This window comes from Branchiostoma lanceolatum, chromosome 9 (genome assembly GCF_035083965.1).
Source record: "Branchiostoma lanceolatum isolate klBraLanc5 chromosome 9, klBraLanc5.hap2, whole genome shotgun sequence".
In the NCBI taxonomy this organism is placed as follows: domain Eukaryota; kingdom Metazoa; phylum Chordata; class Leptocardii; order Amphioxiformes; family Branchiostomatidae; genus Branchiostoma; species Branchiostoma lanceolatum.
The window spans coordinates 2,463,757-2,488,560 of NC_089730.1; the positions used below are offsets into that span (position 1 = coordinate 2,463,757).

The 24,804-nt window shown below is 42.5% G+C and overlaps 1 protein-coding gene and 1 long non-coding RNA gene across 2 annotated transcripts; both read right to left on the minus strand.

Annotated features, from left to right (window-relative positions):
- Positions 1–364: 364 nt before the first annotated feature.
- LOC136441947 (uncharacterized) lies at positions 365–24,690 on the minus strand. Its single transcript, XM_066438511.1, has 32 exons — positions 24,618–24,690; positions 22,624–22,844; positions 22,025–22,171; positions 21,666–21,807; positions 20,448–20,747; positions 20,164–20,355; positions 19,281–19,475; positions 18,754–18,876; positions 17,626–17,862; positions 16,814–17,011; positions 16,348–16,542; positions 15,691–15,894; positions 15,226–15,389; positions 14,978–15,065; positions 14,410–14,606; positions 13,718–13,942; positions 12,951–13,521; positions 12,581–12,753; positions 12,075–12,320; positions 11,603–11,863; positions 11,246–11,406; positions 10,829–10,921; positions 10,094–10,640; positions 9,729–9,879; positions 9,056–9,273; positions 8,693–8,867; positions 8,429–8,573; positions 7,739–8,220; positions 2,326–2,486; positions 1,955–2,209; positions 1,651–1,798; positions 365–1,363 (listed from the first exon to the last, which is right to left on the minus strand). The coding sequence occupies exons 1-32, from the start codon at positions 24,688–24,690 to the stop codon at positions 1,203–1,205; spliced, it is 6,849 nt and encodes a 2,282-aa protein (XP_066294608.1). The 3' UTR covers positions 365–1,202.
- LOC136442424 (uncharacterized) lies at positions 3,457–5,051 on the minus strand. The gene is made up of 2 exons (XR_010757001.1): positions 4,802–5,051; positions 3,457–4,476 (listed from the first exon to the last, which is right to left on the minus strand). It is a non-coding gene; the product is annotated as an uncharacterized lncRNA (long non-coding RNA).
- Positions 24,691–24,804: the final 114 nt, after the last annotated feature.

The following is a 24,804-nucleotide window of genomic DNA, read 5'->3' on the forward strand; positions in this document are numbered from 1 at the left end:
TGCGGGGGGGGGGGGGGGCTGCGCGCGCGTGTGTGTGTATGTGCGCGAGCGTGCGATTGTGTGTAGGCGTGTGTGCGTATGTCTGTCTGGTGAACGTGTGTGTGTTTATGCGCGTATCTGTGTTTTTGCGTGTTTTTGTTGACATTACGAGCGCTGCTATTTTGTGTCGCAAGCGAATATTGGATTTATATCTTATCTTACTAGGTTCTTTTGATGACGATAAAACTACCGATCGTGCTATTTTTTTTGTTTTATTTCAAACTGTTAAAATCCCTATTATTAAGCGAATGTTTCCCAGCATCAGCCTGACACTTGGTAGATACAGTTCTCTCCTGGCGACATTATTTGATTGAGGTTTGAATATATTCTTTGAAGACGATAGAGCAGAGTAATATAGAATGTCATTTCGTCTTTATTCTGATATTTGCGAAGGTCACAGGTACTTTATTCTATAAATGGAATACTATTCATGCGAGACTATTGTTAGCAGATTATTGTATCTCCCCGAAAAATGAATACTATTTATTTTTATACATTATCTATATAATATGTTACCACATCGTTATTACATGCAAAGAATCTGAATGTCAAACACTTTTTTGTTTATTGGCTTTTGGTTCATAAAAGGCATATTCGGTACCAAACATTGGTTAGCCTAGACTGTAACTGTTCTCAATTAGAATATTAACATCGTTAATAGTTCACACCATAATCACACGTATAATTAAAAAGAATAGTTATACAAATGGCCTAAATATTGTCTGCAAATTACCCAAGAATAAGAAATAAAAAACATTAAATTTTGATCCTAGCTGATAAACCATTGGCTTATGAAAAATGTTAAGGCATGATTTGGTACAAGCAATGGGTGAGCCTATTGTTAACATAATATTTACATAAGTACCTGGTCACACCATGATCATATCTTCAATCTGCAAACAAACAGAATAGGCAGATACATGCAAAAATACCTTAGTATTAAACATTCAATCCTAGTTTTTTTAGCTCATTAGCTCATATGGGCCAAAACGTAGTCAAACTTACATCATACCTGTTGAAATGTCTTAGTTAAAATGTCTTAGTTAAAACGTTTAAATCAGCTTGTTGAAATCATTTACTATTTGTCGTATAATATTTCAGCTATGTTGAGCCTGTGTCCTTTTTTTTTACGTCAAGATGATCAAATTGTTCAAACTCATAGTTTACACGAGATCTCGCGAAGTGCCTGGTTGAACGTGAGTCAGTTGACGCTTCTTGCACTCAAACTTGTACATCAGGTCAGTCACCCTGTCCACTTCCTGCAGTACCGTATCCGTCCGCTGGAGGGTCTCGTCCAAAAAATGGTTAGGAAGTGGTGATTCATCTGTAGAAACGACAAAATATCCTAGGTATTAAGTTTATCTTTATCTAATAGGGTAAAGTATAGTTAAGTTGATATTTTTCGTAATGTAATGCAAAACACAATATTTGGGTAAATGGCTACGGTAAACATGCTTTATCAATTGTGGGCATATGTGATAGCTAGGAACCTACTAGTATCACATAGACGACTATCTCCTATCTTTAAATACAGTTAATCGTTGTCATCGGAATGATAAATTTGTGGTCACTAAATAATCATCTAGTAGGAGCTAAAAAAGGCTGTATTACCGTCAAAGTCTTGGGACTGGTGACGCATGCCCAGAAGACTCCTGAAGGAGTTCCAGAAGTAATCTCCCATCGCCGTGTCCACGCCGATGTCGTCAGACGTCTCGCAGTAGCTCATCCAGTTACAGAGCATCCCGACTCCCAGATTCATCTGTAGGAAACATAAACGGATGTATCAATGCTACGTAATGCTGTTCTGGACAGGTTGTTGAAGCTAAAACAGAAACACTTATTGGATGTAATTTTATGGTTGGTGGTAATATGCATAGCAAAAATCTCGAACGAAATAAGCTGATTTTTGTCTGACCAGGTAAAAGACGAAGAGCATGACGAATGTGGAATAATACAGAGGTCCCATGACACGATCCACTGCCTTCATGTCGTCCGCAAAGACACCGACGAAAGGCCTCCCCAAGCCCATCTCAAACAGCACGTACGACGTTTTCTTAAAGCCGGAGAAGCTCTCCATGTGTTTGCCGAAAATTAGGATCCCGCTGAGCCCGTAGGCAACTATAACAACCAGCATGTACACCGCATACCCAAAGGCTTCTCCGTAGATCAACTAGTGTAAACGGGAAAAGAATACAACTTTTTTTTCATTTACAAACATTTAGATGCACAGAATGGGATACAACATTGACTCACCGTTTAGAAAAGTTTAAAATGAGTTCTACGTACACGAGGCAGAGCGTAGATGGTAGCAACACCCCTGGAGAAGTTGAGGACCCGGAGGATGCTGCAGGTGCTGATGAAGATGGAAAAGGACAGGACTTCCTTGAAGGTTGCGTCCCATTGGCTGGCGGTACTGATGTTCACAAACTCATTAATGCCGAGCAGCCCTGTAGCAAATTAAAAATATCTTAACTATATATACTACATGCGGAACGGCAACATATTGTACTTATTAAGTAGGTTTCGTAGCTTGAATTAAAGGCAATGCTTGCGTCCAAATGTCAGAAACCAGTAAGGAGAGTCATCAAGTACACTTTTTACATATAACAGAATCCAAAATAATAAGGGAAAATCCATTTTATTCCTCTTTTTTTGCATGAAAATTCGAAAATTGAGTGTTGAACTTTTTAAAAAATCACGTCATCTTGTACAAGTATTTGTCTTTTAACGACACTGATTCCCTAAAATGTTTGACTTGTGGGGGCGATTGCCCTGTCCAAGATTTGTATTATTCAGCCGCCTCGTCTTGATTTCATCAGTTTAAGGGTAGCGCAGGGCAGTTGCCCGGCCGGTAGCTATAGCTAAGGGCAGTTGCCCGGCCGATAGCTCAGGGCAGTTGCCCGGCCGGTAGCCCAGGGCAGTTGCCCGGCCGGTAGCCCAGGGCAGTTGTCCGGTCGGTAGCCCAGGGCAGTTGCCCGGCTGGTAGCTCAGGGCAGTTGCCCGGCTGGTAGCTCAGGGCAGTTGCCCGGCCGGTAGCTCAGGGCAGTTGCCCGGCCGGTAGCTCAGGGCAGTTGCCCGGCTGGTAGCTCAGGGCAGTTGCCCGGCCGGTAGCTCAGGGCAGTTGCCCGGCTGGTAGCTCAGGGCAGTTGCCCGTCTGGTAGCTCAGGGCAGTTGCCCGGCCGGTAGCTCAGGGCAGTTGCCCGGCCGGTAGCTCAGGGCAGTTGCCCGGCCGGTAGCTCAGGGCAGTTGCCCGGCCGGTAGCCCAGGGCAGTTGCCCGGCCAGTTGCTGGAATATAAATCCACAGCGCAATTCCCTGAAGAAAGTACTTGAGGGTTAAAGATTTTTCACTGCTTTTATATTGGTTTACATCGATGTAAAATTCTAGATAAAAGCAGCAAACACACACGCACACGTAGTCAAATTAGGCACCTGTTGGCTACATTAATTAGGTGTATTGTCGGATTTTCCAATACCACATAGCATCAAAAGAACCACTTCAGCTAAACACAAGAAACAACTTGTCACAATAACAACATAACAACAGTGTAATATATAGAGAGGGAATGACCCTTTACAGTTTACAGTTAGCTTGAATATTCTTGTCATGGCTAATTACCGATTGTGTTTTCCGCAATGCACTTGTTAAACATTTGTCAGTAATGAATTTCAATCTATTTTAATGCCACTGAGACCTCTTAACTCTGTACGACTCAAATTTTACTCTCCCTACGTAAACCTAGATCTTCATATGTTTAACGTTTGTAGTTTGGATCGTATTGTTTGATCTGAACAGGAGACAAAGTACGATCAGAGAAATCACGTGTGGCATTACATGTTCACTTATCTCCACAGTTCAAGTACAAATCAGAATCGCGGCAGTACCCCTACACTTACCCAGATTGTGTCAGGTAAAACTAAACATATTATGTATCGGCTACAAGTGTGTAGACTGCTCCTCTAAATAACCATAAGCTGATCGGAGAAGCAACAATTAATGAGAACATGTGTGACTATATGATTAAAAAAACTTGAAAAGATAAATCCAAAGAACACCTTATTCTATTGAGGAGGTGATTTCAACATCGCTCTCCTGTGGAAACAAATACTCTAACTAATCTACAAGTTCACAAGTTTCTTCCTACAAACAGAATGTTTCAAATTTGGAATATTAACCGTACTTCATGCACTGCCAAAATGTGTTATTAACTTGATGTCAGTGACACATTGTCCTTGCCTCTGTCCAAATCCAAATAAAAACATAACAAAGAAACATACTGCCAAGGTTACAAATGTGCCCAATTGGGTCGCACTAAAATAAGCTAACAAAAACATAGCTGCGGATTGGCGGGCTTTTGATTAATTATAAATTAATTCAGAAGCCTCCTGCGTGTCGCAGTCGTTCTTGGTGCTGCAACATATGCTCCCGAGACCGTGATCTGTGAACAAAAGTAGTGCTGAGGTCAATTTAGATAAGATAATAAAGCTAAGTGCGAGTCAAACGGACGATGAAGAGAGTTAAGATATCCAGTCATACGCTTGGAGCCTGATACACACATTCGCATACTGCCACAGACTACCAATGTGATTCAAATGTATATGGGGCGATGGCTTTCTTACTGGGAGGCCTAGGAGCCAAATCAGTCACACCAGCTGCAAAAAACATCTCGAATAGTAGGAATTATGCACTTTTTTTGTTATTGCTCATCTAAAATACAGATATCCGGTCTTGAAGGCTGCCACGTAACGCGGTCATTACCGTACCTCGGGGTTCTCCTGCTCTTTTTCCAAAAGCATTCGCAGGTCTTCAGGGATGGTAGGCTCCTCAGCAAGGTGTTCTTCTTCATACTGGGGAAGCTTGGGTAGGACCCACTCCGTCCCAACCTTTGAATATTTTGCCGTTTCTACTCTACTACTATCAGCTTTTACCATCTGCTTTAAAAATTTTTCCAAGACAAAACATTCCTGGTCGCTGTCAATATACGGGGCCCACTTAGGCAGTTTTTCTGTTAGTAGCTTTTGCGCATCGATTTTTTTTGGATTGTTGAATGAAACAGTGATAATTTTGGGGGTCCCCTTAGGCCGCATGGGCTTTCCGGTATCCCGAGACCTCTTAAACATTCCAACGTTCAATTTCATCCACTCAAAGCCCTGCCCCTTGCGATAAAACATATCAACAACATCAGGGTCATCCTTACTTAAGCGGAACCGGAATTGACCCGGCTGGGATTGTCCCTTTACATTAACTATGAATGGTGCAAGCCAGTCCCGAATATTATAAAGTCCCCTAAGCCTGTGGCAATCCGGCAGTATATTCATTAGCTGTTCGGGTGTGTGGGCTTCCTGGTGGCGGAGTTTGTCACCCACCTTGCTGAACATTTGATCTGCAGACGAAATGAATACGAAGTGTAATGAACAAATAGTCCAGTCAAGTCTTCTTCGTGTACTGTGGTTGATGTTTCTGAAGATTACAACGTTGATTTCGATTAAGAATGTTTCAAGTAAAATATAAAGCAATTAAACTCAAATATTGAACAAGGAAAAGTAAATGAATTCTGATACAACTATGAATTTTTGTGATCGTTGGCCAGAGAGAATTGAATACGCAACCTTTCTACGTTCCTAAATACTGAAAAAAATGTCATTTAAAATGTAATACACTAGAAAGGCCGTCATTTGCCCCTGAGCAAATACAGCATGTTTCGCCAATACCCCTCCCCATGCAAAAATGGGCTGTCCCAAAATAATACCTGGGTAAATTGAAATATAATGAAATAACTACAAAAACAAAAAAAATTGGGCCCATTTTGTCAGTTTGTCAGGCTTATCTTTATTCTAAAAAGAAAATTACATGTATATTCTAACTTTAGTTGAAATTGTGACGGCTTTTATAAGAAGACAAAACAAAAATAAAATATTAAGCGAAAATTCCAGCCCGTCAGTCATAAAGGTTGCCGTAACAGTTATTCAATGCACACGTAAAACCCTATGTTCTGGCAAATTAATTAGCGACGCACGCCACCTGGGTAAGCATCTCCCCGGATGAATGTCGGTTTCTTCGGTGACCAATGGCATAACGTATTCTTCTCGCTGATTGGTTGCTGGTAATTGGATCATCCCTGTTCATGGCGACATGTTCACTTTTGAAACGGCCAAGACGCGTCACATAATCTATGTTATAGAATTGTAGAATTCAACACAGAAAATAAAAATAATCCGATAATTCAACTGCTTAATTTTTTCTTGTTACAATAGATAAACTGAATCTTTGACCAAATCAGCTGCAATTCTGGTGTTGCAGGTCCTTGCTAGTAAAAAGCGTCGCTTCCCGTCAATGTTTTTTATTCCTACAGTAGGGGTCATTGACCTTTGGTTTACGTTGTTCCCGATGTGTGGTTTTCCATATCTTTTCGGCGTTGTATGACACTGTTTTTAAGTTGCGTTTTTTAATCATCATTTTCTACCAAACCGGGCATCTGATCTGCCATGAACAAACAACAAACAAAAATTCTGCCGTCAAAATATTGTTTAAATCATATCCACGTGAACAGCGATTGCAAGCCGTCTTGTGTGATTCTTGTGAGATTCCATCTGTCAGGAGCAAGGAAGTTGGAGCAAGGAGGTTCATATATATAAAACCTCATTGGTTGGAGTTAATATTTTGGGTAGTGCTAATTACTTTTATATTCAGAAGCTGAAAATTTCCAAAACTGGTAGCCGCGGCGACTGTTGGAGGGCTTCTTTTACTTGCAGCCTTATGCATTAGCACTATCATAGTGCTACGAAACTGGGCGACTGAAGGCGTAACCCAATTGCAAGCTACCGTGAAACTGTTAGTGTAACACAACTCAGGCTTTGCAAAATGTCACAATTTTTTTTCTAAACGCACCGCAAATCTCTTTCGTGACAAGCTACCCGGTAACCGTGAAACTGTAACACACACAAATTCCGCCGCGACCATCCTTGGGAAACTGTGTGGTATTGAACCAAAACATCACCGCAATATTTCCTACTCGATCCAAAAATGTACATCGCTGTATTTCCCCAACGAGAAGCAAAACTTACCACTGAATTTGAAACTACGAGTCGTTGTCATGTGGGAACCGCGTGCTCGCAGGCTGAACGCGTATATACAACGAGCTTCCTCATTGGCTCAGAGCTGACCAACCACACAATCACTTATACAGTTGAGTACCCGTGCAGCGCGCCCAGGTGCAGCCCGCCTATTGTTTGCCTTTGAAACGCCGCCGGCGCCGCGGGAGACAAAATAACCAAAAATTCCATGAAAAAATCGCAAAATAAGTAATTTTGAAGTAGTGTATGTTAAGTGGAAATTTTTTGTTGTTGAAAATTTCAAAATGGCCGATCCAAGATGGCGGATCCCAAGGGGTCGCTAACAACACGTGACGTCATTTAATACAAATCTTGGACAGGGCAATCGCCCCCACAAGTCAAACATTTTAGGGAATCAGTGTCGTTAAAAGACAAATACTTGTACAAGATGACGTGATTTTTTAAAAAGTTCAACACTCAATTTTCGAATTTTCATGCAAAAAAAGAGGAATAAAATGGATTTTCCCTTATTATTTTGGATTCTGTTATATGACAACATATGGCCACATCGGTTTCGTAGCTTGACCTTTTCAGGATGACCTGTCTCACAAATGTCAGAAACCTGTTAAGATAGTTTGTCACAAGTACCTGTTGCTTGTTTTAAGTCACCGAAGGCAGAAGCTGCATTGATGTACCGAAGTGCGAATGTCACAATGACGGCTGTCGACAAGCCAATGTTGCACAGGATCAGGATGTTCCAGAAACTGCTGAAGTACAGACGGCATCTCTTCCGTATGTTCCAAATCTCATTCAGGACGTTATAGATGAAGAAAAGAACGAACAAGATGTGGAAAAGCATCTGGACGAAATCGTCTGCTGTTTGGTACTGGAACAGCCGAAAGGTCTGAATACTGGGCTGTAGATAAGCAGCGCCCCCTGGGGTGTACTGCAGCCTGAACACCACGGTGCTGAACAGCTTCACGTCAGGGTGGTAGAAGTTGATCCGGATGACGAGAGTGTCTGAAACCATCAGGATCCAGTTGGTTCGTTTTAGGAATTCTATCACTGCAGCAGCCTGACCAGCATCTCGTGGCAGGTCCACTGTGGTGTAGCACGCCGAAGTCCCGTTTCTGCAAAACAATTACAGTACTTTACTAGGCAAGCTGAAAGGTATTTTAAATCGAAGTTGTATTTCAAATGTCAAAATCTAGAGGTTAAAAAACTAATTTTAAAAAAAATCGATGACGGAAGTTGATCTTCTGTATACAAAAATGTGCATAAGTGAAACCTGGCAATAATTAATCAGCATCAAATAATGCAAACAGGTGTTTGATATACCTCAATTCGTCGACGATACTGGTAGTTCCATTCTGCGAACAGTTTCGTCCACTCTGTCGGCCTAGAGCTTCGTTTCGTAGATTCATAAACAGTTCAGGATAGAGCCTTTGGTTACTGTGTTCGAGGTCTATATCTATTGGGTTCCCTGAAATTGAACGTACATCCCAATAAAAACTTAACGAGTAGTAAAAATACCTATTGAATAATTAAACAAATCAAATGAGACACAAAACAAAAGCTTTGAGATCCGCGATGCTTGGTCACCTGGATACTTGGTGGTTCTCTCCAGGCGAACAGGACCGATCCGGAATGCGTTTGTTCCGACCGGAAACTGTTTGTCCAGCCACCTCAGCTTCTGCCCGCTGTATCCGCGCTCCGGGTGAAGGGACGGCATCAGTTCAGACGACAGCCACTCCCAAGCATCATCTACTGTCGTGACCTACAGGCGAGAAAGTTATTCCTGTATTTTAGGGCACAGACTCCAGAAAAGACGTGCGAAATGGCGACATATAGCGGTAACCTTTCTGGAAGTTTGTAGAACTTGCTGATAGACGGATATTTGTTCTAATGGTCAATGAAAAAGATAATTAGTTTTGCTTGAGAAAGAGAGTTTTTTTCCAAACGTACCTCCTCATTTCCGGATAGCAGGCTGTTCTCCAGCGAGGTCCTGATGTAGTAGGCGTGTCTGTCGAAGCCCAGAACCCCGATGTAGAAGGCATTCCCGGTGAAGATCAGCAGGTACACCAGGACCACCAGGATGCTTCTTCCTTTAGTCATCCTCTCGGTCCAGTTTGGGTCATGGTCGCTTTTCTTCGGGGCTGGTGGTAAAACCCTCCGAGCAGGAACTTATTCAGACATAAAGAACACCAAAGCTTAATCAGAAATTCAGAACACCAATGACGTTATCATTATAAAATCTCGCAAAGAAATGTAAATCTTACATTAGAGGTACCTATGTCTCTTCATAATGTATTTGAGGTGTGGCTCTCCATCTCCATAAACACGGGACCGCCTTTAAACGTCCTATCCGAGAGACGTACCTAACTGAACCTAGATTCTCATTTCCACCTGAGTGAAGTGAGGAAAGTCGTGTAAAGTGCCATTCCCAAGGGCCAAACGTTAACGAGACAAATCAGGGACCCCGGATTTGAACCCCGGACCTCTTGTTCTGGACCAAACACCCTGCCACTGCGCCACCGCGACGTCATGCAGGAAGACAATGTGGAATTATTTTAGAGACTGGCCACTGCGGTCGTAGCAATCCACCGAGGTCTTACATGTAAAACTTGTGGAGACTTACCATCATAATCCCTGCCCTTCCTCTGAATAGCACCGACTGGAGAACGGTCTTTGTCCGATAGGTTCGTCCCAAAAACTGTTCCAACACAAGCTGTCACAGACCACATAATAGGTCCGATGATGACTGCCTTTGTGTAGGCAATCATAAAAATCTGCAAAAAGTTGGGCATGTTGGTTAAGTCACAAGCGTTTTTTACGTCACTTGACTACGAAAATTGTCAAAGCCCCTTTTGATTTGCCCAACTCATTTTTGGAATTATATTTCATTTCAGGGAAGTTACATACATTTCGTTCCACTGGCGCTCTAAAATCTAAAATAAAGATATGAGGAAAAATATACGATTGAAATGCATGACTGATGCTAACCTGAACAGGCTCCAGTAAAAATGTAGAGAACAGGAATGTCAGGACGAAGTCCTTCAGCCAGGCCTGGCTACCTTCAGCTCCAAACTGCAGACTGTACATGATCACGAAGAAGCTGCTGCTGACAGACGTCAGGATGGCGAGGATCCACGCCACCGTCTTGTATGGAAATCGGCAGCTGGATGGAGATGTCGCCGTTTTCAACAGTCCTGAAGGAATCTGATCTTCCAACGGATGCTGCTTACGAAACATTGGCACAAGGATGGCGTAAACTGGCAGGAACACTGTGAACGATGTTGCTGCAGTGCCAATCAGTTCCGAAAGACGGAGAGTGATGACACCAGCGTCGAACAAAATGACATCTTGTGCACCCAGTTTGACCCCGTACCACATGGCGCTGCCCACCATCCACAGGGTGGTCTGGGTCAGGCTGCAGACCAGGCGCTGCGCCCGGCTGAAGTGTCTCACACCGGAGTTATACACGGCTGACAGGAGCAGATGGTCGTCGTACAGAAGGTACGAAAACGTCGGTAGGGCGTATTCGAACATCCTAAGGTAAATATAACCACATATCTCAAAGGAAACCAATGTTTTAAGGCATCGATGCAGAGAATTAATTCTATAACATCATGCAGATTATTATGTTATAATGACTGGTTACGAGTTTGGGTCATAGTTGTAGAGTAATGCAGCATTATTCCTACTTCAAATCACCGTCAGGGAGAGCTGAAAACCTACCGCATTTCTCCATCAGGAGCTGCCTTCAAGGTCCTTATAGTCCTACCGTCTCCTTTACTAGATGACAGCCAGGTGTAACATGGGAAACAGCAACTGTGCACAAAAATACACGACGATCAACTTTTCTCATGCTCTCAAATGTGTTAGGAGCAGGGACAGTTCAAATGTACATTGTACTTTCAACGACGTTCATCTGCAACGTATAAATTGCTGGAAATTTTTCTGTTTCAAGTCAGCAATTATATCTTGACAGTGTTTCCTGATATTTCGTAGAAAAAAATCATAGAACCGAAAAGTGCCAGATGAATTCCCACAACTTCTGATCTTAAAGATTACACTTTGGAATGGAACCACCACCTAAAACCAGGGATTGAAAGAATTGGAAATAAAACGGTAAAAATTTGCTACTGTACCCACCCTTGTTCTGTCTGTATGTCCCAGACCTTAATGCTGTCTATGAAGAGTGACTCCATGGCGCCCTTCCCGGAGCTGTCGTGCCAGACCTGTACAGACTGGAGCTTGCCGATGGAGGCCGGTGTCGTCATGATGTGGTACGAGTCACCACCTCTGGCCAGGATCTAAAGACATTTACAAGGGTGATTCGTGGTTATAGTTAATATTTCTCAATTGCGGTTGACTTAAATCTCCACTAACGTGTCTGTACTACTATGTTTATCTCTTGTTACAGCTGCAGATCAAACAATTGCTTCGTGAAGTCCCTTGTCATCTTTTACGCGTTTAGAGACAAAGACACATAAACACAACACCTCTCACCAAGCCTTCAGGGTTGAGAGTGACCATGGCTGTCCTGCCCTCTAACCCTGTGATCATCAGCCCGACTACAGACGCCGTGCCGGCATCAGGCTGTGTTCCCGTACGGACAGACACGACGTAGACGTAGTCCGCACCGGGAACCTCAGATGTGATTGTGGAGACTTTGGGAACAACCGCCATGCCCGGGTGTGCTTTAGCAAGCTTTGCTGAATGTCCAAGAGCAAGGCTGTCGGCTACTGCTGTACTTATAGCGATGTGGCTCTTAAAAAAGCATAGATGACTAAATATCAAATTTCTATAAACATTTGATACAGACATTCTATGCCTCCATGGAATCGAATAATGATGTTATTGCCCTTGGTCGGTACGGTTGAAGAGACGAAAGTTTAACTTACTAGCCAACGTAATTATCGAAATTAAGCTTAGAATATCATATAGAATGTAAAAAAAAAACATATTGACGTTAACGTACCCTGATGTTCGAATGTAATATCAATAGTTGGGACATCAAAAATATCATCCACAGCGCTACGATCGTACCAAACACGGTCGAATTAGTGGACAACTTGTCAATGTTGGTACCGAACTTGTCGAAGTGCACGAAATTAGGGAGGGCCACGAAAGAAGCTGCCAGAATAACCCTGGAGCTTTTCCCATCGCTTTGTGGTGTCATGTCACACGTGCACCGAGTGGTCGTCTCGTTTGTTTCGACCCCAACCTGCAGTACAAATAGCGCAGAAAGCAACATATGAAACAGATGGTACAAAATGATCTCATTTCTTTTGTCATGACAGTAACTAATAAACAAAACACGGTTTAAGGTTTCTTTCAATCAAAAGCAGCTCTGTCTAGTACTAGTTAGTTTGAGGAAAATGAACTTCATCTAAAAAGCTCTAGGAAGTATTACGCAAGTCGCCTACTATGTTAACCAGTTCAACTAAGTAGTAACATTCTATGAGATCAGTAAGTCAGTAAAACCTGGCAGCGGCGGTTATCCCAGGTCTGGTCCTCGTTTCCCCGCATCAGACAGGAGACTGCGGCAGTCTGCAGTGTGAATCCTGCCGGGCTGCCATCACGACCTGGAGGGGGCGGGGTCTGAGGGACCGCTGACGTCAGGAGTCGTCTCAAACCACCGTGGGGGAGGTCTCCACCTAGTACACAACCAAACATGGGGAGGTATTAGTGTTCATTCCTCACAGTAACATTGATGCTGAATAATATGTCGATGCTTAAGAATTGAACTTTCTCATAATAGTCCAAAGTTGCGTTGCTCATTTTTGACATCTGGAAATATAGGAGGGCAATGGGGAGAGGCTTCAAGAAATAGTAGTGATCAGATAATGTCTACCTTTTCTCTTCACGCCGACCATGAGCCATCCGCGTTCCATTTGGATCTCCGGAATAAATGATTTATTGAAATCGGAGTAAACCAGGCCAAATGGCATGTTGAAACCGTCATAATCAGCGACTTCAGGAGGTTTGACAGTTGTTGTGTAGTCGTATTCTTTCTCAGTTGGGAAGTCGTGAAACCGGAAGTACACCTGCAGCTCCGTGTCGACGTCATCGACTGAGAATCTGAGCAGGGGCACCTGGCCTCCATCGGCAATGTACATGGCGTGATACTTCATGTTGGCGTCATGACTGGGAACCTTGGTCCGAGGGAATGATCTGCCTGCATCATCGAGGTTCTGCCTGTATGATGTTGGCAGGGTATCATGATACTGGTCTTCTGAGTCACTCGTGATCCCTAACTGCACTCCATGTTTAACGATGACGGTGATGTTTGTCTGTAGGTTTGATGCATCAGTATTGCTGTATTGGTCATCCCCATCTTTAGTGATTGTTACCATGATGACTGACGAAGATGCTTCAACTTTCCTTACACTCCACACAAACGGATCCTCGACAAATGCCACAACCTGCGGGAGCCAAATAGGTCGTTACATATTTTTGGCTGGAACTATTAATGCGCACTGATTATTATGACGCACATTTATCTGTTATTAGCTGGAAAGTCGTGACAAAATTGCTACATCGACGTATCAGTGGGGTTACATTTTGGGAGATGCACAATGATATGGAACTGTCCAATTTTAGGCATGACTCTTTTCTTACCTTCATAGTAGAATCCTCAGGAAGGTTGTCCTCCTTTGTGAACACGATAGAGCCGACATCCTGACTGATAGGAACGATGTCGACATCAGGGATGCTCTTCTTCACTGTCGTGAGCACGCCGTCAGACCGGATGTGCGTCACTTCTCCTTCCGGTGGTGTTTCTTCCAACAGTTTATCTGCTGCCGCATCCAGCACTTCCAGCAGATCTCTCGTTTCACCTATCACCTGTATGGTGGGACAGATTTTCTCAGCGAAATGAATTTTAATAGATAATTAGGTCGTCTTAAACCTCTCTATATTTTATTCGTTAATGGCTTGCTGATCTAGTCCTATATATTACCATCCAGACAGTCTCTCCTACTGATAATGAAGATATAATTCTAATTATGTCCAGTATCAGGGTAAAAAAGCACAAGTTTGCAGAAGGTTGTCATATCTATGCCATCTGACAAAATCCGATGTTGTTCGAGGTTTCGAGTGACGTCATCTTAACGTCTGCCAGTGGCTGGGGGTGGCAGAAGTTGGCAAAAATTGGCAGCAGTTAGAAATCTGATGTTGTCTGAAGTTAGGAGTGACGTCATCTTAACTTCTGTCAGTGGCTGGGGGTGGCAGAAGTTAGCAAAAGATACGGTTCCTGGAGAATAGACTTACAGTTTGATCCATACTAGTAGATAGGAGAGGCAGACACCTACCCGAGATTTCAGACGTTCTTGTTCCTTTTTCTTCTGAATCAGCTGCTCAATCGGTGACCTGTCGGTAGACTGGACGTCTATCAGCTTCTCCAACCCATCAGTGACGCCGGAGGAAAGGTCAATGGTCGTCTCCATAGCAACCGCCTCCCTGCTACTGCTCTGAGCTCGTAGTACCGAGGATGACGCGTCAGTCACCTCTGAATGTTTGGTATGGAGCATGCGGTCAGTAAGATGCATGTATAGATTTATGTAGTGACTGATGATAACGCAGTCAAATTCTAATGATATAACTTGATCGTTAGGAATGTGATTCACCTGAGTCTTTTCCATTACCTTTATATCGGGTCGGAAACAGATAAGTCGACATACTCTGTGTCTATATTGTCTTTGTGTCTTTGTTTGCTTGTCAATTGGTGCGTTAGTTGCATCTGCAGACTGTTTATAGTTGATGCATCGCATCATATGCTAGACAATAAAACATTTGTTTCAATTATCTCTAGATCTAACAGCAAAGTCCTATTAATAAGTTGTCATCTTCAAAAACAAAGGATTGTATAAGAAAAATTACCTTTCAGAAGTTCTTTGCGATTATCCTGAGAACCGCTGAAGCCGTTCACCTTTTCACGAAGAGTCTTGATAAGACCAGGTATCTCCTCCTGAAGTTTAATGAATTATTGTGCCACTTTTAACATTAACATCGTATTTAGAAAATAATGCCAATATCATTTGGTTTCTATTTGAAAACGAGCGTGTATAAAAAAGCTAAAATAATCAATAACAAGTCTGACTTTATGAACTCAAGATCTGTAGTATTACCTCTATTAGAAAAGGCGCGTGGGTTGACGATTCTTGAGTGGTGATGACAACAGGAGGCTGAGGTGTAGACTCAGCTGTGTTGGGCGGCAGGGTAGGGAGGGTGGTCATGCCTGACGTGCTGGAAGCTTCATCATCCAAATAATCAGATGAATCTCCATCAACATCTGTGGTAAAAAGTAAGACATTATTTGACTGGCGGCCTGATAGAAAGATGTTTGACTGAAACACACATCAGAATATTGGCAAAATTAGACGCTTTGTAACACAAAGAAAGGTTATTTTTAGTAGCTGCAGCATCAGTATTTTCGTGTTCAAACTCAGCTTGGAGAGGACTTTTTTTATCCACACCAACAAACATATTGTAGACAAAAGATTTTCCTTTTCGACATTCACTACCCGCACAATTGAACTAAACTTTTTGGTCTTTTGTTTACCTCCGAAGACGAAAGGCGTTGTCGTCTTAACGGTTGTTGTTGAGCTTGTAGGCATCAGATCTGCAGTAGACACGGTGGAAGTGTCCATCAGACGAGCTGTGCTGGTCTGTTGTGGGGTCGGGAACAAGTTGCTTGATGGAGCAGGAGATGTAGTAGGCGTTGCAGTTTGCCGAGCTGTTGTAGTTGATTTTGTTGTTGTTGAAAGCTCTGTGAGAACCATGTGCATGTAAGTGCCCTGGCGTTTGACATTTAAGTCAAAGTGTTTCGCGTTCAGTGTATTCCTGATGTGGGATTTGAGTTTAGGAAAGTTGGATAAATACCTTCCGACATATGAATAGCAAACAGGTTTCACTCACATTTTCTCATCACCTCTCATTGTACAGTTTTAACAGAAAAAATGAAGAGACAAGTGGTCTACGTAGTGTTAGTTTTTTTTTGTTCTGAGGAACGCTGTCAGGTATACATATGCACTAGCACAGCTATCCCCGTCATGACTGAGGGATTTACAGTAGATAAAGCAAAGGGTCATTCCATCAGCTGATGCTGTAAAAGTTGCTTTCTCAAAGATTGTGAGCAACAACTGATTTACAGGTTTGACCGAAAGGTTCTAAATGTCTGTAGCAAAGTGTTATCACATCCGCGACTGATTCTTAAAAAGTTGCTTTTTTAAAAGCGTTGTGCTTTATACCTTGGCAGAAAAGATCCGGTCCAGTCCATGACCCATCTGCTCTGCATGTTCTTGTTATGACGTCACCGGAAATGACGTGATATCCCGGGGAACACGGATAGGTACAGTTCTCCCCCAGCAGATAAGGACAGTCACACACGGGTCCGGTAGTGTTGGCTTGGGTCGGTGGGTCGACACAAACTCCTGGAAATCCAGCTGAAGAGACGGAAAATTCCCTCATAGTAATCTACAAAGTATGTGCCATTGGTCTAGGCTCTACCAGGCTCCAGACGTGGCTGGAAAGGGTAGTAATCGGCCAACTAGACATATAACATATCAGAATAGTTGGCCAGCCGATAGATGCAGTTTGTCACGTTTCCCATTTTTACTCTTTCCAGTCACGTCCGGAGCCTGATAGAGGCTACCTTTGGTCGTTACGTCGTAAGAAGATGATAACACTGTACTATCTGCAAAGTACAAGCTTCACCTTGTGTACAGTTGAACATAAAGTCTCCCACGGCATTTTTGGCGGTATCGTAGCCGGTACGACTGATGTCACCAATGAATGGCTGACGGTCTGTCCAGCTCATGAAGGGCTCCACCTCTCCAGCCCTGCCCACACCGAAACTTCCGCCTTTCGACCAGCAGATCCAGAACCTTCGGAACTCGTCAGCCGACGTCATGTCTACACAATAAGAAGAAACAGCAAGATAAAGATGTCAAAGCCGGGTTCCTTACCTTAGATTCAAATTGATACCTACACACCTAAGCACATCATCGACAGAAGTCTGATCATCATCATGACGTAGCATGCTCGGATATTCTTGACTCCTTTCCTTCGACCCTTTCCATCCTCCACTGCTCAGAGTATTTTTTTGTTATTTCGAAAGCATGGACAATCTCCTAAAGTTAGTATATAATGCTTTGACCGTTGGGACACCGGAGAAGTGGCACGGGAGTTCATTATCCGATATCGAGATTTGATTGTATCATTATCAAACTGACAGATACTAGTTTGATATGGTCTTTGCAACCGTTAGATCTGCTTTCAGATCTGATTACGATTACATTAATCGCCCGAAAAATGATGTCCGTTATCTGTATCTCTAATTTTAAAGCTGCAACTTTATAGATGGTTTTAACAGGCCGTACCTCTTTTAAGACCTTGTAAATTGGTTTTAATTCGGTTTGTGTTTTTGAACTGCGAGGAACCAATATACTGATGTTGAGACCTGAAATGAATCTAAACGAGATCTGGGGTGTCTATCAGTTTCTAGTTGCCATGGCAACGTTCGTTACCTGTGGTGTCCACCCTTGCAACGCCATATCGGCTCCTGCCGACTCTCCCGGCACTAGACCGTCCGGATTTAATCTCCATGCGATATCCATTATTTTCCGGCGTGTCGAGACGGATAATGACCGTGGCCCCGCTTGTGTTGACCTTGACCTCAAAGATAAAAGGCGACGAGGTGACCTTGGGGAGATCTCTTATCAAAGGTGCACTTCCATCTGTGCGCCTCTTGATCGAACAGCACGCTAGATTGGCACACCGAGAAGAAATGATGCAATAACATGGAGAGCAACAAGGGTGTCTAAAGTGTTATTTTTTTACTTTTGTTTGTCACGTACGGATTGGCTTGTAAGTCAAGGCTGGTGGACAACCTAATTGTGGATGTGAGGATGTGTGTGTGTGTTTATTCTGTATGTGTGTATGTATATATACATATATACATATATGTATGTGTGCACGTGTGTGTTTGATTCTGTATATATGCATGTGTGCGTGCATGTGTGTGCTTGATTCTGTGTTTTTGCCGACGATTCAAATAAGGCGAAGATCTAAAAACCGTACGGTGGGAACCCAATCAGTGGGCTATTTTTGGATGTCAGGCTGTGATGAAATCTATGTTCGTCCTGTTGTTCTGTAGTTCTACCATTCAACTACATGGTAGAATGTAGTTGTGCTGTTGTTGTCTGTGTGTGTGTTTTGTGTGTATTTGTCCTACAGAATAGGTAATCATCAGCCCTTTTCGTTAGAAATCTCGTATGAACAGCACCACCTATCAGTGCCGTAAGCAGGGTACAGTTAAAATCAAAACAACAGCAACCACCGTCGCCATGGCAATGTCTTTTTATCATTGCCAGTCTTGTTGTATGCATGTATGTATGTATGTATGTATGTATGTATGTATGTATGTAATACTATGTATGTATATATGTATGTGTACATATGTGTGTTTGGTTCTGTATGTATGTATGTATGTATGTGTGTTTACTGGGGTAAAACAAAATTCAAAAGTATCTCAAGATAAGCCTCATTTATCTATCAAACATGTGCTTTAAGAGTGCAATTGGATTCCCCTTCTCTCTTCAATCAAGGTGCCCAGTACTGACACCGAAACAGAAGTAAGGCAACGAGTGCCCTACCAGTGCAGTTATGTCCGTCTCCGTCCAGTACGAACCCTTCATTACAGGAACAGTTGTAACTTCCAACAGTGTTGTTGCAGGTCTGGCTACAGCCGCCGTTCAGAGTGGAGCACTCGTCAATATCTAAAATCAAGAGAAAATGAGATCAATTGAGGATGGTTGCTTTACTTAGTTTCTTTAAATTTGCTTACTCACATTTTCTCATTGTCTTGTACAGTGAAGACTGAGGTGACGACCTTCAATTTAAAATCCGATGAACTGGTCGACTTGCTATAAGGAAAATTATCAGATACACGCATGCATCTATTAATGAATGAAATAGATAGATACCCATATGCACATTCCATCTTGGACGGACTAATATCATAAACAGCTGACCTATGACTTAACAATAGTTGAAGCAAAACATTTCATCCACATCTAATGCTTTCGAATTTGCTTTACAAAGGACTCATTGTCTCCCGAGATGACATCACAGATGTCCTCGTTCAGGATTCAAGGTTCATAAAGGCGTATCTATTTCGTACCTTGGCAAAATTGATCCGGGTTAGTCCATGACCCATCTGCTGCGCATGTTCTGACTATGACGTCACCGGAAATGACGTGATATCCCGGGGAACATGGGTAGGTGCAGTTCTCCCCCAGCAGATAAGGACAGTCGCACTTGGGCCCGGTAGTGTTGGCTTGGGTCGGCGGGTCAACACACACTCCCGGAAATCCAGCTGAACAAAAACAGAAAACAGTATCATGAATTCCTTCTTTAAACAATGTTGCTTTCTCATAGTCACCAATTTTGATATTTCATAGCCATAACTTCATTTAGATATACATATGGTAGAGAGCCATTCTCTAAAGTAAAGCATATCTAATGGTGCTGGATCAGGTCTTTTGTAGGGTGCTTGAAAGTCCATCTGTGTTGGCAGAAGTCATACAGAAGCAAAGTAAAACATCAATTTGCCGGTCAGAACAAAATTTTTAGCTGCTTGTCATTTCTTGACAAAGGCTGGATTTGGACAGTTCAAAATTTAGGTGTGTGTCGAAAATGAGTGTTAAACTTCCCTTTAGAAAAAAAGGAATGGATTTGATAGAAACCTCAAGTCCCAAAGAACTAGTATTATGATCAAAGCTTTTCCAATCCGGTCTGAACGAATGAGATAAATCAAAAAGTGTGAAAAAAGGCAAGAAGGAGCCATCTTGATATACACAGTCATGTAAACTAGCTTCTGACAACATCGTGCGGCATCAAAGTTATAATAGTTGACAAGAAACAAATCGTTGGCGTAAGACCTTAAGAAGTTGAATGTAGCTTCAATTGATAGTACTTTTACCTTCTAGAGGACTTTGCTATGCTTGCAAAATTGGGTACTGATGAGCCTTCACGGCATCAAAGAAGTTAAGAGATTTCCTAACCTTGATTGCAGTTGAACATAAAGTCTCCAGGTACGCCCTCAGTCCCGTAACCTACTCTACCGATGTCAGTAATAGGATGGCGATCTGTCCAGCTCATGAAGGGTTCCACCTCTCCAGCCCTCCCCACACCAACACTTCCGCCTTTCGACCAGCAGATCCAGAACCCGCGGAACTCTTCAGCCGATGTGAGGTCTACAAATTAAGAAATATATCAGAACATAACAATAGAGAGACAGCAGAAGTATGAATCAATACAATGAAATCGCCATAGAAAATTACGTTACCTGCAGAGTGATAATTTGCAACGTTGTCTCGGCCTCCGTCCGATGTAATTCTTTTCATTCGCGACGTTCCAGATTTGAGCTTAACGCGATACCCGTCCAGATTCAAAGGGTTGAGATTGTCGTAGTTATCGTTCTGAGTCAAAGTTGTGTCGTCATTCCAAGGGTAGAGGAAGATGAGGCCGAACGCGTTGCTGGTGCCACTGGTGGTGTTGACCTTGATCTCGAAAATAAAGGGCGAAGAGTTGACCTTGGGAAGGTCCCAGGTCAGAGTTCCACCCTCTACGTGTTTCGAACAGGACGCTGGGTGGAGATACCGAGTAAAGGTTTAGGATTATATGATGACCTGAAAATAATTTTCATTTTGTAATGCAGTTGGCAAATAATTCAGAGCCTTTACCTAATTGAAGCTAACCATCAAATAAGATATAGTGTCAAGTAGATGAAACCTTTGAACATAATAGTAAAAACATTTCTTTATTTATCTTAATCTATTTCTTTATTTTCAATCTTGCAGACGCTCTCTGGCTGTACAAATGCATGGAAACAGTCCACACGTTATAACTGCGACTGTCATGTATTTCTGTGCCGATCGAAACTCACAAGAGCAATGTCAGGGCGGAACCGAGCACAGCTTTACCCAACTTACAGCTCCATGACAAACATGACCAACATGATGGCAGACAACACGTGGTCAGGTGACCTCTAGCGTCATTGGGTCGTGACCTTTTGTGTAATAAGGTCAACTAACAGTATATGTATATATAGCGGTATATATATAGATGCTACTCAAGACGTCTTTAAAGAAAAAGGACGTGGGAAAAAAGTTTATCCATGATTTTTATTTTATCGTTATGAATTTTTAAGCATTTCTCATCTACGTTGATGCTACAAACGATAAAAGACTTGGCCGTGGCTGCCCTGTCTTATTTTCACGCCAATATCATTATCAGATGAGGATGTTTTCTATTGTCCCTGCTCGACAGAAATGAAAGGGGTCATAACATGTAAGTGGAGGCACACCCAGTTCGTTGTTTCAACTTATACCCCATCAATGGTACTCAGCCGTGTGAAAATTAGACTTATAATGAAGCGACTCCGGAAAGAAGAAGTGCATACGCACAGAACCATGCAGACGTATGGGCTGCGATGATGGACGGTACACTAAGCAATCCAAAGTCTACGAACTGTAAACACAGGACGATTTTCAACTGGACCTACTGATATTGCAGCCTAAAACCTCAGCCCTCATGGCGATGGTAGTATGCCATTTCTGAACCACGAAACGCACATAACGGGCATCAACTGGGTTGTCCAGCAGGTTGGTTACAGGGGTGATGTCGTCGGTGTTGCCTGGAAAGACCTTGAAAGTAAACGATGATTTAGATAAGGGTATTTTTGTTTATGTATTTGTTCATTCAAAAATTTGCAAAATAAACGAGATAACACAATGTTAAACATGATTTACACATTTGCATAGTATATGCTTGGTCATGAACACCTTTAACTAACTTACACATGTAGCAATATTTCTTTATTTCAATTCAAGAAAAGAGAGGCTCTCTTCATATTCAACATACCATTTCTGATCCGTCACTGCCTACATATGTCGTCCAACTGGCCCCGTCTGTACTGTACTGGAGTTTGTACGCCTCCACCCACTGGTCGAAGGTGTGGCGACCCTGGATGATGGTTCCAGTGATGCGATTCACTTCCCCTAAATCCACCTGATGAACAAGTTTTTTTCGTTATAAAATACAATTTATGATTTAAGAAAAGCTTGAGGAGAGACTATTTCCACTGAGACACTGATTTCTCAATGCAGCAAATGAATGAAATCCCAAAACATCATGATCACAACTTCGAAAAGATGTTCCTGGCCGACATTTGGGAACTCAGTGTTGTGTTCTGTCAAAAAGGATAATTTTCAATCAGTCTGACATGATGAAGAAAACTGGTGAGTTACAAAGACATCGGCCGGGTAAATCTTTCTAATTTGTGTTGTAAGAATCGCTAGATCACTGAAAAAAAGTATGCAATTCAGCCCATGTAGCTATGTACTTTTCACTACTCATTAAAATGATCAAACAAACCGTTCAGTCACCAACGAAATGAATGTTTTGACAGAAAATCGTTTCTTTTTCTAACAGGGAGGCAGTGCAAAGTTTAGCATTCCTACCTGCAGCCATTGTTCTGTGTACGGATAATGGTACCGAAAGTTATGATGGACCACCCAGGCACCTACACCAGCATCTCCGTGCAAACGACCGCGGAAAAGCTCGTGATTATGTTGCCAGACCGACGATGTGGTGATGCTGGCATCAGGTATGGCACCAGATTCCATCCCAAGTGGACGCGAACAGGATGGGAGGTCCGGGTCGACGGTGGGGTTTAACTCGCCTGCAGATGGAGGATAAAGTACATGGAACTATCATTGGCAAAGAGAGTTCTGTATCTCGTTGACAATACTGGTAAAGACACGTATCTATAGCTCTTTATCTAGTTCTGTATGCAAGCAATATAACCACCCCGACACATCGGTTACACAGCTGGATAGAATTGTCATCTTTCACAGCTAGCTGCACATCGATCTCAGTTATTTTTTTAATGGAAGTCTAACAATACAATGGTTCTTCAGAAAAAGAAAAGAAAAGTAAGGTCTGTTAGATTTAGCATCAAAATGTTGAATGTGTAGGCAGTGGTACAATACAATAACGAATTTTCTCATCTCATATCAACGAAAAAAGTTTCAGCCGTGGCTGTTTTGTCTTATGTTCACACCGAGAACGGTATAATTGTCAGGTGCATTGTCAGGTGCAAGCATCAGTCTGACATTTCTATTGTCCCGGCCCGCCAGACTTGAAAATGTTCATGCCCTACATGTAGAGGCACGCCCAACTATCAAACAGCATGTCGTCATGTGCCATACGAAGAGCACTCAGTCATGCGCAACATCAACGTCTGGTTGAGTCACACCCAACCGACAGATAATGGCCCCACGGCGCATTATCGTCTGCATATCGTAGATGGAGTTTTCTAAAGTTCATATCGGCGAGACAATGTGACACAGGGGAAGGCGGACGAGTCTTACTGTTGGTTTATGATTCTAAGTTAATCTAAAACTGTTTTAAGAACACGTTGAATATTTCGTGCGGCAAAAAGTTCTATAAATCTGTTAACGCTTTGTGTTCCGTTGCCTTTTCAGTACTAGTTTTACATTTTGGATGATATTCAGATGATCCGATCAAGGATTGCACAAATCATTTTCAGGTTGCAGCGAGAGCGCAGCGTAGCTGAATAGCGGCATTAGGACCCTATCACGCTTGTGTGTATATTCAAGTGCGCATGAGTTCCGAAGTGACATTTTTTTGGTTTAAGTAAATTTTGTGGGGAGGAAATTGTTTTCTACTTTGACCAACCGTTGACCAGTTAAGTTATCAAACCAAAGAAATTACTTCTTCGGCTTCAAACTTAATCTTAACCCAAAACATTTTCATACGAAACTCATGTGGTCTTGTATATACGCACAAGTGTGACAGGGGCTTTACCAAGAGCACCCAGCCATGTGGAACATCTCTGCTTGAGGCACACCCGCAAATAATGTCCCCAAGGGGCCTTATATACTACATATCGTACGCCACGAATGTAGATGGAGTTTTTTTACAGTTCATGTCGGCAAAGGAGACAACAAGTTACGACCACGGATAAGTCTTCTGGGTCTCTAGTTATAAGCTAATCTAAAACTTTTTTCAGAACACGTTGAATATTTTGTGATGCAAAAGTAGTTCTATGCGAAGCTCGACCCCTAGTCTCTTCTCGATGAGAGCCTGCCGAACCCAATTATTTTCTACAGCAGTCATGGGTCTGTGTCGAACACACCCAAAGTATAACAACACATATCAGATAGAAATGTTGGTGCAAAACACCCACTTATTTGTATTCTACATGTGCGAAGTGGAAAACAAATTAAGAGCGATAGACCTGAAAAATGTACAATATCAAGGTACTAGTTCCTTCGGTAGATAAATCATGAAATTATTCATGGGAATCGTTTGTGTAAACCACAGACCCTGCTAAATATAATGGTCCCGACTGAATTGTCATTGTCGTTGGGACACCCAAATTGTCTCATTTTGATAACAGTATGATTTTAATGATAACGGCAGTGCCCACCTTTCACGCGTACTGCAGAGATAAGAATGATGCAACAGGTGAACCTGACGAGAACACCGTGCCGTGAAGCCATCCTTCTAACGGGCGCGTTCTTCCGAGTCTACGGCAGCAGACGTGAAAGGACCCGCATGATCGATGTCTCTCGCCCGGTCAAAGTGCTTTTTACGTTTTTTGAAATCAAAATCTA

What these genes read in the sequence shown, in the direction of transcription:
- LOC136441947 (XM_066438511.1), bottom strand. Translation starts at nt 24,690, where the DNA reads ATGGCTTCACGGCACGGTGTTCTCGTCAGGTTCACCTGTTGCATCATT. An exon ending in GAAGGGCAGGGATTATGATG is followed by an intron (nt 9,274 to 9,728) that starts GTAAGTCTCCAC and finishes TGTCTGAATAAG; the next exon opens with TTCCTGCTCGGAGGGTTTTA. An exon ending in TGCTCTTCGTCTTTTACCTG is followed by an intron (nt 1,799 to 1,954) that starts GTCAGACAAAAA and finishes TGTTTCCTACAG; the next exon opens with ATGAATCTGGGAGTCGGGAT.